The sequence below is a fragment of the Columba livia genome, chromosome 38, assembly GCF_036013475.1.
Source record: "Columba livia isolate bColLiv1 breed racing homer chromosome 38, bColLiv1.pat.W.v2, whole genome shotgun sequence".
Classification (NCBI taxonomy): Eukaryota; Metazoa; Chordata; class Aves; order Columbiformes; family Columbidae; genus Columba; species Columba livia.
Window position 1 is genome coordinate 50,001 of NC_088639.1, and position 14,215 is coordinate 64,215.

A 14,215-nucleotide genomic window follows, 5' to 3' on the forward strand; every position below is an offset into this window, starting at 1 on the left:
GCTGTGCACAGCGCTGGGTGTCCCCTCGTGTCCCCATGTCCCATGTCCCCACGTCCCCATGTCCCCATGTCCCCATGTCCCCGCTGACCCCGTGTCCCCATGTCCCATGTCCCCATGTCCCCATGTCCCCATGTCCCCGCTGACCCCGTGTCCCCATGTCCCATGTCCCCATGTCCCCATGTCCCCATGTCCCCGTGTCCCCTGTCCCCGTGTCCCCATGTCCCCATGTCCCCATGTCCCCGTGTCCCCATGTCCCATGTCCCATGTCCCTGTGTCCCCATGTCCCCATGTCCCCATGTCCCCATGTCCCATGTCCCATGTCCCCGTGTCCCCATGTCCCATGTCCCATGTCCCTGTGTCCCCATGTCCCCATGTCCCCATGTCCCCATGTCCCATGTCCCATGTCCCTGTGTCCCCATGTCCCCATGTCCCCATGTCCCCATGTCCCATGTCCCATGTCCCCGTGTCCCCATGTCCCATGTCCCATGTCCCTGTGTCCCCATGTCCCCATGTCCCCATGTCCCCATGTCCCATGTCCCATGTCCCATGTCCCCGTGTCCCCATGTCCCATGTCCCGTGTCCCCATGTCCCCGCTGACCCCGTGTCCCCATGTCCCGTGTCCCCATGTCCCGTGTCCCCATGTCCCCGTGTCCCCATGTCCCATGTCCCCATGTCCCCGTGTCCTCATGTCCCATGTCCCATGTCCCCATGTCCCGTGTCCCCATGTCCCCGTGTCCTCATGTCCCATGTCCCATGTCCCATGTCCCTGTGTCCCCATGTCCCCATGTCCCCATGTCCCATGTCCCGTGTCCCCATGTCCCATGTCCCATGTCCCCATGTCCCCATGTCCCATGTCCCCATGTCCCGTGTCCCCATGTCCCCGTGTCCCCATGTCCCATGTCCCCATGTCCCGTGTCCCCATGTCCCCGTGTCCTCATGTCCCATGTCCCATGTCCCATGTCCCGTGTCCCCATGTCCCCGCTGACCCCGTGTCCCCATGTCCCCGTGTCCACATGTCCCCATGTCCCATGTCCCCATGTCCCCATGTCCCCATGTCCCCGTGTCCACATGTCCCCATGTCCCATGTCCCCATGTCCCGTGTCCCCATGTCCCCGTGTCCCCATGTCCCATGTCTCCATGTCCCGTGTCCCCATGTCCCCGTGTCCTCATGTCCCATGTCCCATGTCCCATGTCCCCGTGTCCCCATGTCCCATGTCTCCATGTCCCGTGTCCCCATGTCCCCGTGTCCTCATGTCCCATGTCCCATGTCCCATGTCCCGTGTCCCCATGTCCCCGCTGACCCCGTGTCCCCATGTCCCCGTGTCCACATGTCCCCATGTCCCATGTCCCCATGTCCCCATGTCCCCATGTCCCCGTGTCCACATGTCCCTATGTCCCATGTCCCCATGTCCCGTGTCCCCATGTCCCCATGTCCCATGTCCCCATGTCCCATGTCCCCGTGTCCACATGTCCCCATGTCCCGTGTCCCCATGTCCCGTGTCCCCATGTCCCCATGTCCCGTGTCCCCATGTCCCGTGTCCCTATGTCCCCATGTCCCATATCCCCATGTCCCATGTCCCCGTGTCCCCATGTCCCCGCTGACCCCGTGTCCCCATGTCCCGTGTCCCCATGTCCCATGTCCTGTGTCCCCCTGTCCCCGCTGACCCGTGTCCCCGTGTCCCCAGGCAAGGGTCCCGAGACGCTGGTGGCCGGGCAGCGGCTCGATGACAACGAGTGGCACTGGGTGCGGGTGCTGCGGCGCGGGCGCAGCCTCCAGCTCTCCGTGGACAACGTCACCGTGGAAGGTGGGACAGGGGACACGGGGACACGGGGACACGGGGACATGGGGGACAGTTGCAGGTCTCTGGGTCCATGGGGATGCTGTTGAAGGTCAATGGGTCCATAGGGATGTTATGGAGGGTCTATGGGTCCATGGGGATGCTGTTGAAGGTCAATGGGTCTCTGGTTCCATAGGGATGCTGTGGAGCGTCTATAGGTCCATAGGGATGCTATGGAGGGTCTGTAGGTCCATAGGGATGCTGTGGAGGGTCTGTAGGTCCATGGGGATGCTGTTGAAGGTCAATGGTCTCTGGTTCCATAGGGATGCTGTGGAGCATCTGTAGGTCCATAGGGATGCTATGGAGTGTCTGTAGGTCCATAGGGATGCTATGGAGTGTCTGTAGGTCCATGGGGATGTTGTTGAAGGTCTATGGGTGTCTCCAGACCCATGTCCCATGTCCCCTGTTGTTGCAGGGCAGCTGTCATTCCTGCAGTTGAAGGTCTATAGGTCCATGATGGGTCCATGGGGATGTTGTTGAAGGTCTATGGGTCCATGGGGATGCTGTTGAAGGTCTATGGGTCCATGGGGATGCTGTTGAAGGTCTATGGGTCCATAGGGATGCTGTTGAAGGTCTATGGGTCCATGGGGATGCTGTTGAAGGTCAATGGGTCTCTGGGTCCATAGGGATGCTGTTGAAGGTCAATGGGTCCATGGGGATGTTGTTGGAGGTCAATGGGTCTCTGGGCCCATGGGGATGTTGTTGAAGGTCTATGGGTCCATAGGGATGCTGTTGAAGGTCAATGGGTCCATGGGGATGTTGTTGGAGGTCAATGGGTCTCTGGGTCCATGGGGATGTTGTTGAAGGTCTCTGGGTCCATGGGGATGTTGTTGGAGGTCAATGGGTCTCTGGGTCCATGGGGATGTTGTTGAAGGTCAATGGGTCCATGGGGATGTTGTTGGAGGTCAATGGGTCTCTGGGTCCATGGGGATGTTGTTGAAGGTCTATGGGTCCATAGGGATGCTGTTGAAGGTCAATGGGTCCATGGGGATGTTGTTGGAGGTCAATGGGTCTCTGGGTCCATGGGGATGCTGTTGAAGGTCTCTGGGTCCATAGGGATGTTGTTGGAGGTTAATGGGTCTCTGGGTCCATGGGGATGTTGTTGGAGGTCAATGGGTCCATGATGGGTCCATGGGGATGCTGTTGAAGGTCAATGGGTCCATGGGGATGTTGTTGGAGGTCAATGGGTCTCTGGGTCCATGGGGATGCTGTTGAAGGTCTCTGGGTCCATAGGGATGTTGTTGGAGGTTAATGGGTCTCTGGGTCCATGGGGATGTTGTTGGAGGTCTATGGGTCCATGATGGGTCCATGGGGATGTTGTTGGAGGTCAATGGGTCTCTGGGTCCATGGGGATGTTGTTGGAGGTCAATGGGTCCATGGGGATGCTGTTGAAGGTCAATGGGTCTCTGGGTCCATGGGGATGTTGTTGAAGGTCTCTGGGTCCATGGGGATGCTGTTGAAGGTCAATGGGTCTCTGGATCCATGGGGATGCTGTTGGAGGTCAATGGGTCTCTGGGTCCATGGGGATGTTGTTGGAGGTCAATGGGTCTCTGGGTCCATGGGGATGTTGTTGGAGGTCAATGGGTCCATGGGGATGTTGTTGGAGGTCTATGGGTCCATGATGGGTCCATGGGGATGCTGTTGAAGGTCAATGGGTCTCTGGGTCCATGGGGATGTTGTTGGAGGTCAATGGGTCTCTGGGTCCATGGGGATGTTGTTGGAGGTCAATGGGTCTCTGGGTCCATGGGGATGTTGTTGAAGGTCAATGGGTCTCTGGGTCCATGGGGATGCTGTTGAAGGTCTCTGGGTCCATGGGGATGCTGTTGAAGGTCTCTGGGTCCATGGGGATGCTGTTGGAGATCTATGGGTGTCTCCAGACCCATGTCCCATGTCCCACGTCCCCTGTCGTTGCAGGGCAGCTGTCGTTCGCCGCGGCCGGTGCTGGAGCTGGCGGCGCTGGAGACGGGCCGGCTGTCGGAGCGGCGCTGGCCCCCCGGCGGCCCCTCCTCGCCCTTCCTGGGCCACCTGAGCTCGCTGCTGTTCAACGGGCGCCCGTACCTGGACCTGTGCCGCGACGGCGAGCTGGGCCGCGGCGCCTGCCGGCTGAGCGCGCGCTTCGGCCGCCGCGCCGTGCTGGGCGCCGCGCCGGTGGCGTTCGGCGGCCGCGGCGCCTTCGTGGCGCTGCCCACGCTGCAGGCCCGCGCCTCCATGCACCTCTTCTTCCAGTTCAAGACCACGGCGCCCGACGGCCTCATCCTGTTCAGCGGCGGCGACGGGACCCACTTCCTGGTGGTCGAGCTCGTCAAGGGGTGAGGGGGGAGCTGGGGGGCACAGTGGGGGGAGCTGGGGACGTTGGGGACACCAGGGGGGTCCTGGGGACCTTGGGGAGCACCTGGGGGTCCTGGGGACACAAGGAGGGTCCTGGGGACCTTGGGGAGCACTTGGGGGTCCTGGGGACCCTGGGGACACAAGGGGGGTCCTGGGGAACTCCTGAACCTCATAGGATGTTGGGGAGCACCTGGGGGTCCTGGGGACGTTGGGGACACCAGGGGGGTCCTGGGGACCTTGGGGAGCACCTGGGGGTCCTGAGGACCTCCTGAACCTCATAGCACCTTGGGGAGCATCCATGGCGTCCTGGGGACATTGGGGACACCAGGGGGGTCCTGGGGACCTTGGGGAGCACCTGGGGGTCCCGGGGACCTCCTGAATCTCATAGCACCTTGGGGACACCAGCGGGGTCCTGGGGACCTTGGGGACCTTGGGAAGCACCTGGGGGTCTTGGGGACCTCCTGAACCTCATAGGACCTTGGGGAGCATCCATGGGGTCCTGGGGACACTGGGGACACCAGGGGGGTCCTGGGGACCTCCTGAACCTCATAGCACCTTGGGGAGCACCTGGGGGTCCTGGGGACCTTCCTTTGAGGACCCGCCCCCCCGGCCCAGGCCACGCCCCCGCGGCTCAAGCCCCGCCCTCGCGGCTCAGACACCGCCCCCTTTGGCTCAAGCCCCGCCCCTCGCCTCAAGCCCCGCCCCTTGCAGGTCCATCCACTACCTGTTCGACCTGGGGTATTTTTCTGTGGCTGAGCCCCCGCCCCCTCCGTTCATGCCCCGCCCCCTTTGGCGCAGACCCCGCCCCCCAAGCCCCGCCCCCCGCCTGAAGCCCCGCCCCTTGCAGGTCCACCCACTGCGTTTTCCACCTGTGGTATCTTTCCCTGGCTCAGCCCCCGCCCCCTCCGCTCATGCCCCGCCCCCTTTGGCGTAGACCCCGCCCATCAAGCCCCGCCCCCCGCCTGAAGCCCCGCCCCTTGCAGGTCCACCCACTGTGTTTTCCACCTGGGGTATCTTTCCCTGGCTCAGCCCCCGCCCCCTCCGCTCATGCCCCGCCCCCTTTGGTGCAGACCCCGCCCCCCAAGCCCCGCCCCCCGCCTGAAGCCCCGCCCCTCGCAGGTACATCCACTACGTGTTCGACCTGGGCGACGGGCCGTCGCTGATGAAGGGGAACTCGGAGCAGCCGCTGCACGACGGGCGCTGGCACGAGGTGTCGGTGGCGCGGGAGGGGGGCGCCCTGCACGGGCTGCGCGTGGACGGGCGCCCCGTCACCCAGCACGCGCAGGGGGGGGCGCGCCCTCGACCTCAAGGGTGAGCGCCCGCGGGTGGGGGAACGGGGGTCATGAGCCAATGGGGGTAATGGGGGTAACGGGGACAATGAGCCAATGGGGGTAACGGGGGTAACGGGGGTCATGAGCCAATGGGGGTAATGGGGGTAACGGGGGTAATGGGGGTAATGAGCCAATGGGGGTAACGGGGGTAATGGGGGTAATGGGGGTAACGGGGGTAATGGGGGTAATGGGGGTAACGGGGGTCATGAGCCAATGGGGGGTAATGGGGGTAATGGGGGTAATGGGGGTAATGGGGGTAACGGGGGTAATGAGCCAATGGGGGTAATGGGGGTAACAGGGGGTAACGGGGGTAATGAGCCAATGGGGGTAATGGGGGTAACGGGGGTAATGGGGGTAATGAGCCAATGGGGGTAACGGGGGTAATGGGGGGTAATGGGGGTAATGGGGGTAATGGGGGTAACGGGGGTAATGGGGGTAATGAGCCAATGGGGGTAATGGGGGTAATGGGGGTAACGGGGGTAACAGGGGTAACGGGGGTAATGAGCCAATGGGGGTAATGGGGGTAACGGGGGTAATGGGGGTAACGGGGGTAATGGGGGTAACGGGGGTCATGAGCCAATGGGGGTAATGGGGGTAACGAGGGTAACGGGGGTAATGAGCCAATGGGGGTAATGGGGGTAATGGGGGTAATGGGGGGTAACGGGGGTAACGGGGGTAACGGGGGTAATGAGCCAATGGGGGTAATGGGGATAATGGGGGTAATGAGCCAATGGGGGTAATGGGGGTAACGGGGGTAATCGGGTTAACGGGGGTAATGGGGGTAATGAGCCAATGGGGGTAACGAGGGTAACGGGGGTAATGAGCCAATGGGGGTAATGGGAGTAATGGGGACAATGAGCCAACGGGGGTAATGGGGGGTAACGAGCCAATGGGGGGTAACGGGGTAATAGGGGTAATGAGCCAATGGGGATAACGGGGGTAACGGGGGTAATGGGGGTAATGAGCCAACAGGGGTAATGGGGGTAACGAGCCAATGGGGGTAATGGGGGTAACGGGGGTAATGGGGGTAATGAGCCAACGGGGGTAATGGGGTAACGGGGGTAACAGGAGTAACAGGGGTAGTGGGGGTAACGGGGACAATGAGCCAATGGGGGTAACGGGGTAACGGGGTAATGAGCCAATGGGGGTGATGGGGGTGATGGGGGTAACGGGGGTAATGAGCCAATGGGGGTGACGGGGGTAACGGGGGTAACAGGGGTAGTGGGGGGTAACGGGGACAATGAGCCAATGGGGGTAATGGGGTAACGGGACAATGAGCCAATGGGGGTAATGGGTCACCCAGCATGGCCAGGGGGGCACCCATGGGTGGGGGTAACGGGGATAATGGGGGGGTAATGGGTCACCCAGCACGGCCGGGGGGGCGCACCCTCGACCTCAAGGGTGAGCACCCATGGGTGGGGGTGATGGGGTAGTGGGTCACCCAAGGGTGTCCCCAATGTCCCGTGTCCCCCCCCAGGGGAGCTGTTCGTGGGGGAGGGGTGTCCTGGGGGTGTCCCCAATGTCCCCATGTCCCCCCCAGGGGAGCTGTTCGTGGGGGGCGTGTCCCCGGCGCTGCTGCCCCGCCCCCCCGGGGGGGTCCCGGGGGGGTTTCGGGGGTGTCCCCAATGTCCCGTGTCCCCCCCCCAGGGGAGCTGTTCGTGGGGGGCGTGTCCCTGGCGCTGTTGCCCCGCCCCCCGGGGGGGTCCCGGGGGGATCCCAGGGGGTCCCCAATGTCCCGTGTCCCCCCCAGGGGAGCTGTTCGTGGGGGGCGTGTCCCGGCGCTGCTGCCCCGCCTCCCGCGGCTCGTGGCGTCCCGGGGGGGGTTCCAGGGCTGTTTGGCGTCTCTGGACCTGAACGGGCGGCTGCCGGACCTGCTGGGGGACGCGCTGCGGAGGGGGGGGCACGTCCGCAGGGGCTGCGACGGTGAGACATGGGGGGACATGGGGACATGGGGACATGGGGGGATATGGGGATATGGGGGGCAATGGGGGGATATGGGGACATGGGGGGACACGGGGATATGGGGACATGGGGGGACACGGGGATATGGGGACATGGGAGGATATGGGGACATGGGGGCAATGGGGGCAATGGGGACGCGCTGCGGAGGGGGGGGCACGTCCGCAGGGGCTGCGACAGTGAGACATGGGGGGACATGGGGGCAATGGGGGCAATGGGGACATGGGGGGACATGGGGGCAATGGGGGCAATGGGGACATGGGGGGACATGGGGGCAATGGGGGCAATGGGGACATGGGGGGATATGGGGACATGGGGGGATATGGGGGCAATGGGGACATGGGGGGATATGGGGACATGGGGGGATATGGGGGCAATGGGGGCAATGGGGGCAATGGGGACGCGCTGCGGAGGGGGGGGCACGTCCGCAGGGGCTGCGACGGTGAGTGGGGGGACATGGGGACATGGGCGGATATGGGGACATGGGGGGCAATGGGGGGATATGGGGAAATGGGGGGACATGGGGACATGGGGGACATGGGGAGATACGGGAACATGGGGGGACAGCGGGACATGGGGGACATGGGGACATGGGGGGATATGGGGACATGGGGACATTGGGGGGATATGGGGACATGGGGACATGGGGGGATATGGGGGACATGGGGACATGGGGGGATATGGGGACATGGGGACATGGGGGGATATGGGGACATGGGGGCACATCCAGAGGGGCTACAACGGTGCAGGAGGGTGCACGAGGGTGCACGAGGGTGCATGAGGGTGCAAGGGGATGCACAGGGATGCAGAGGGGTGCACGAGGGTGCACGGGGGCACACGGGGGTGCATGGGGACACATGGGGGTGCATGGTGACACATGGGGGTGCATGGGGGTGCATGGTGACACATGGGGGCGCATGGGGGTGCACACGGTGCACACGGGGCACATGGGGGTGCATGGGGACACATGGGGGTGCACGGGGGTGCATGGGGACACATGGGGGTGCACACGGTGCACACGGGACACACGGGGCACGCAGGGGTGCATGGGGACACATGGGGACACATGGGGGTGCACAAGGGCACATGGGGGCACACGGGGGTGCATGGTGACACATGGGGGTGCACGCGGGGCACGCGGGGCACACGGGGGTGCATGGGGACACACGGGGGTGCATGGGGACACATGGGGGTGCACACGGGGCACACGGGGCACGCGGGGGTGCATGGGGACACATGGGGGTGCATGGGGACACATGGGGGTGCACGCGGTGCACGCGGGGCACACAGGACACACGGGGCACACGGGACACACAGGGGCACACGGGACACACAGGGGCACACGGGGCACACGGGGCACACGGGGCACATGGGGGCACACGGGGCACACGGGACACACGGGGCACACGGGGCACACGGGGCACACGGGGCACATGGGGGCACACGGGGCACACGGGACACATGGGGGTGCACGGGGGTGCATGGGGACACACGGGGGTGCACGGGGGCACATGGGGGTGCACGGGGGTGCATGGTGACACACGGGGGTGCACGCGGGCACGCGGGGGTGCATGGGGACACACGGGGGTGCATGGTGACACACGGGGGTGCACGCGGGCACGCGGGGGTGACGGGCGGTGCCCCGCAGGCCCCAGCACGACGTGCAGCGCGGACTCGTGCGCCAACCAGGGCGTGTGCCTGCAGCAGTGGGACGGCTTCGCCTGCGACTGCAGCATGACGGCGCACCGCGGGCCCGCCTGCCGCGAGCGTGAGTGCACACGGGGGAACGCGGGTGAACGCGAGTGTGAACACGAGTGAACGCGAGCGTGAGTGAACGCGAGTGAACACGAGTGAACACGAGTGAACGAACACGAGTGAACACGAGTGAACACGGGTGAACACGAGCGTGAGTGCACACGAGTGAACAACACGGGTGAACACGAGCGTGAGTGAACGAGGTGAACACGAGCGTGAGTGAACACGAGTGAACACGGGGTGAACGGGTGAACACGAGCGTGAGTGAACACGAGTGAACACGGAGTGAACACGAGCGTGAGTGAACACGAGTGAACACGGAGTGAACACGAGCGTGAGTGAACGAGTGAACACGAGTGAACACGGAGTGAACGGGTGAACACGAGCGTGAGTGAACACGATGTGAACACGGGTGAACACGAGTGAACACGAGCGTGAGTGCGCGGGAACACGAGTGAACACGGAGTGAACACGAGTGAACACGAGCGTGAGTGCGCGTGAACACGAGTGAACACGAGTGAACACGAGTGAACACGGGTGAACACGAGTGAACGGGTGAACACGAGTGAACACGAGTGAACACGGGTGAACACGAGGTGAACGAGTGAACACGAGTGAACACGAGTGAACACGGGTGAACACGAGTGAACGGGTGAACACGAGTGAACACGAGTGAACACGGGTGAACACGGGTGAACACGAGCGTGAGTGAACACGAGTGAACACGGGTGAACACGGGTGAACACGAGCGTGAGTGAACACGAGTGAACACGGGTGAACGCGAGTGAACGGGTGAACACGAGTGAACGGGTGAACACGAGTGAACACGAGTGAACACGAGCGTGAGTGCGCGGGCGAACACGAGCGTGAACATGAGTGAACACGAGTGAACACAAGTGAACACGAGCGTGACTGCGCGGGAACACGAGTGAACACGAGTGAACACGGAGTGAACACGAGTGAACGGGTGAACACGAGTGAACACGAGTGAACGGGTGAACACGAGTGAGCGGGTGAACACGAGTGAACACGAGTGAACGGGTGAACACGAGTGAACACAAGCGTGAGTGAACGAGTGAACACGAGTGAACACGAGCGTGAGTGAGCGGGTGAACATGAGCGTGAGTGCGCGTGAACACGAGTGAACACGAGTGAACGGGTGAACACGAGCGTGAGTGCGCGTGAACACGAGTGAACACGAGTGAACACAAGTGAACGAGTGAACACGAGCGTGAGTGCGCGCCGCGCAACCCCGCGCCTCGCACGAGGGGTCGTGACCCCGGGGCCTTGCACGAGGGGTCGTGACCCTGGGGCCTTGCACCGGGGGTCGGGACCCCAGGCCCTTGCACAAGCAGTTTGTGACCCCAGGGCCCTTGCACGAGGAGTTCACGTCCCTTGCACAAGGGGATCGTGACCCTGGGGCCTTGCACAAGGAGTTCATGTCCCTTGCACCAGGGGTCATGACCCCGGGGCCTTGCACGAGGGGATCGTGACCCTGGGGCCTCGCACCAGGAGTTCACGTCCCTTGCACAAGGGGTCGGGACCCCGGGGCCTTGCACAAGCAGTTTGTGACCCCAGGGCCCTTGCACAAGGAGTTCACGTCCCTTGCACAAGGGGATGGTGACCCCGGGGCCTTGCACAAGGAGTTCATGTCCCTTGCACGAGGGGATCGTGACCCTGGGCCCTTGCACGAGGAGTTCACGTCCCTTGCACCAGGGGTCATGACCCTGGGGCCTCACACGAGGAGTTCATGTCCCTTGCACGAGGGGTTCGTGACCCCAGGGCCCTTGCACAAGGAGTTCACGTCCCTTGCACAAGGGGATGGTGACCCTGGGGCTTCACACGAGGGGATCGTGACCCTGGGCCCTTGCACAAGCAGTTTCTGTGCTCAGGTCCCTCGCACGAGGGGATCGTGTCTCCAGGTCCCTCGCACAAGGAGTTCACGTCCCTTGCACGAGGGGATCATGACCCAGGGCCCTTGCACAATCAGTTTGTGACCCCAGGGCCTCGCACGAGGGGATCGTGACCCCAGGGCCTTGCACAAGGAGTTCATGTCCCCAGATCCCTTGCACGAGGATTTTGTGACCCCTGGGCCCTTGCACAAGCAGTTTGTGATCTCAGGGCCCTTGCACGAGGACTTTGTGTCCCCAGGTCTCTTGCACAAGTGGTTTGTGTCCCCAGGTCTGTTGCACGAGGGTGACGTGGCCCCGAGCCTCTTGTGCAAGGTGCAGGTGACCCCGTGTCCCTTGCACGAGGGGTTTGTGACCCCAGGGCCCTTGCACGAGGGGTTTGTGTGCTCAGGTCCCCTTGCACGAGGGCGACGTGGCCCCAGGTCTCTTGTGCAAGGTGCGGGTGGCCCCATGTCCCTTGCACAAGGAATTCGTGTCCCCAGGGCTCTTGCACGAGGACTTTGTGACCCCAGATCCCTTGCACAAGCAGTTTGTGACCCCAGGTCCCTTGCACGAGGGCGACGTGGCCCAAAATCTCTTGTGCAAGGCGCAGGTGACCCCAGGTCCCTTGCACAAGGATTTTATGTCCTCAGGTCCCTTGCACAAGCAGTTTGTGACCCCAGATCCCTTACACAAGCAGTTTGTGACCCTGTGTCCTTTGCACGAGGGGTTTGTGTCCCCAGGTCCCTTGCACGAGGACTTTGTGTGCTCAGGTCCCTTGCACAAGCAGTTTGTGACCCTGTGTCCCTTGCACGAGGACTTTGTGTCCCCAGGTCCCTTGCACGAGGGCGACGTGGCCCCAGGTCTCTTGTGCAAGGTGCGGGTGGCCCCGTGCCCCTTGCACAACTGGTTTGTGCCCCGTGCCCCTTGCACAACTGGTTTGTGCCCCGTGTCCCTCGCACGGGGTCCCCGTGTCCCCACACGCCACCAAGGTGAGTTGCGGGCCCCTCCCCCTTTGCACACGCGTGTGGGGCACGAGGGGCGTGCGAGGACCGGTCATGTGACACCCCCCCACACCCTCCCTGCCCCACTGCGCTATGGGGCAGGACGGGGGGCTGGGTGCTGCTGTGGGTCCCTGTGGGGCTCCGTGGGGCTCTGTGGGTCTCAGGGGTCTCTATGGAGCCCTATGGGGCTCAGGAGTCTCTGTGGGTCTTGGGGGTCCCTATGGGGCTCCATGAGTCTCAGTGGGGCTGCCGAGGGGCTCTGTGGGTCTCAGGGGTCGCTGTGGGTCTCTATAGGGCTCTATGGAGCTCTGGAGGTCGCTGTGGGTCTCAGGGGTCCCTATGGATCGCTATGGATTTCTGTGGGGCTCTGTGGGGCTCTATAGGTCACTGTGGGTCTCTATAGGGCTCCATGGAGCTCTGGAGGTCGCTGTGGGTCTCAGGGGTCCCTATGGGGCTCTATAGGTCACTGTGGGGCTGCCATGGGGCTCTGTGGATCTCTCTGGGTCTCTATAGGTCGCTGTGGGTCTCTATAGGGCTCTATGGGTCTCTGTGGATCCTTGTGGGGCTCTATGAGTCTCTCTGGGTCTCCATAGGTCTCGATAGGTCGCTGTGGGTCTCTATAGGTTGCTGTGGGTCTCTGTTGGTCACTATGGGTCTCTATAGGTCTCTGTGGGTCGCTCTGGGTCTCTATAGGTCTCTATAGGTCGCTGTGGGTCTCTGTGGGTCTCTATAGGTCTCTATAGGTCTCTATAGGTCGCTGTGGGTCTCTGTGGGTCTCTATAGGTCTCTGTGGGTCTCTATAGGTCGCTGTGGGTCTCTGTGGGTATCTATAGGTCTCTATGGTCTCTATAGGTCTCTGTGGGTCTCCATAGGTCTCTATAGGTCGCTGTGGGTCTCTATGGGTGTCTATAGGTTGCTGTGGGTCTCCATAGGTCTCTATAGGTTGCTGTGGGTCTCTGTGGGTCTCTATAGGTTGCTGTGGGTCTCTGTGGGTCTCTATAGGTCTCTGTGGGTCCCCATAGGTCTCTATAGGTCGCTGTGGGTCTCTATAGGTCGCTGTGGGTCTCTATAGGTCTCTATAGGTCGCTGTGGGTCTCTATAGGTTGCTGTGGGTCTCCCCACCCCCCGTGGGGCGCCCGTGGGTTTCCCCCCCACCCCCCACCGTGTGGGTCGCGCCCGTGGCCCCTCCCCCCCCGGCCCCTCCCCCTCCCCCACCTCCCCGGCCCCTCCCCCCTCCCCCGCCCCTCCCGCTGCAGCAGCCGCCGCCGCCGCCGCCCCACGGCCGGACCCACGGCCGGACCCACGGCCGGACCCACGGCCGGAGCCGCCGCGCCCCATCGCGCCCCATCGCGCCCCATCGCGCCCCACGGCCGGACCCACCGCGCCCCACGGCCGGAGCCGCCGCCCAGGCCAGAGCCCCCCCGGCCTCATCCTCATCCTCAGCATCTTCATCCGCCCCCCGCCCCACGGAATCCATCCCCCGCCCCACGGAATCCATCCCCCGCCCCACGGAATCCATCCCCCGCCCCACATCCTCCATCCTCTGCCCCACAGCATCGTCCGCTCCCCATCCTCCATCCCCCGCCCCACGGAATCCATCCTCTGCCCCACAGCATCCCCAGCCCCACATCCTCCATCCCCCGCCCCATAGAATCCATCCCCAGCCCCACAGCGTCCTCAGCCCCACATCCTCCATCTTCTGCCCCACATCCTCCATCCCCCGCCCCACGGAATCCATCCTCTGACCCGGCGCATCCCCAGCCCCACATCCTCCATCCTCTGCCCCACAGCGTCCCCAGCCCCACATCCTCTGCCCCACAGCGTCCCCAGCCCCACATCCTCCATCCCCAGCCCCACAGCATCCACCCCCGCCCCATATCACCCCCCATCCTCCATCCTCCGCCCCCCATCCTCACATCCCCAGCCCCACACCCTCCATCCTCCGCCCCACAGCATCCCCAGCCCCACATCCCCCCCATCCCCCCCCCCCGGACGATGCTCGACCCCCTCTGAGCCCCCCCCGCGCCCCTCCCCCCGCCCTGGCCCCCCCCGCCCCGGGGCCCCCCCGCGCCCCCCCCCCCGCATGCGCTGAGCCCCGGGGGGGGATCGGG

At 63.7% G+C, this 14,215-nt stretch overlaps 1 protein-coding gene across 1 annotated transcript in view; it reads left to right on the forward strand.

Annotated features, from left to right (window-relative positions):
- Nucleotides 1–14,215, forward strand: part of LOC110356619 (neurexin-2-like) — a 64,424-nt gene that overhangs the window by 30,507 nt on the left and 19,702 nt on the right. The window contains 8 exon segments of the mRNA XM_065044394.1: nt 1,686–1,805; nt 2,254–2,272; nt 3,758–4,147; nt 5,286–5,448; nt 5,450–5,477; nt 7,248–7,274; nt 7,277–7,420; nt 9,105–9,224. Of these exon segments, the coding sequence (XP_064900466.1) occupies nt 1,686–1,805; nt 2,254–2,272; nt 3,758–4,147; nt 5,286–5,448; nt 5,450–5,477; nt 7,248–7,274; nt 7,277–7,420; nt 9,105–9,224 (1,011 nt within the window).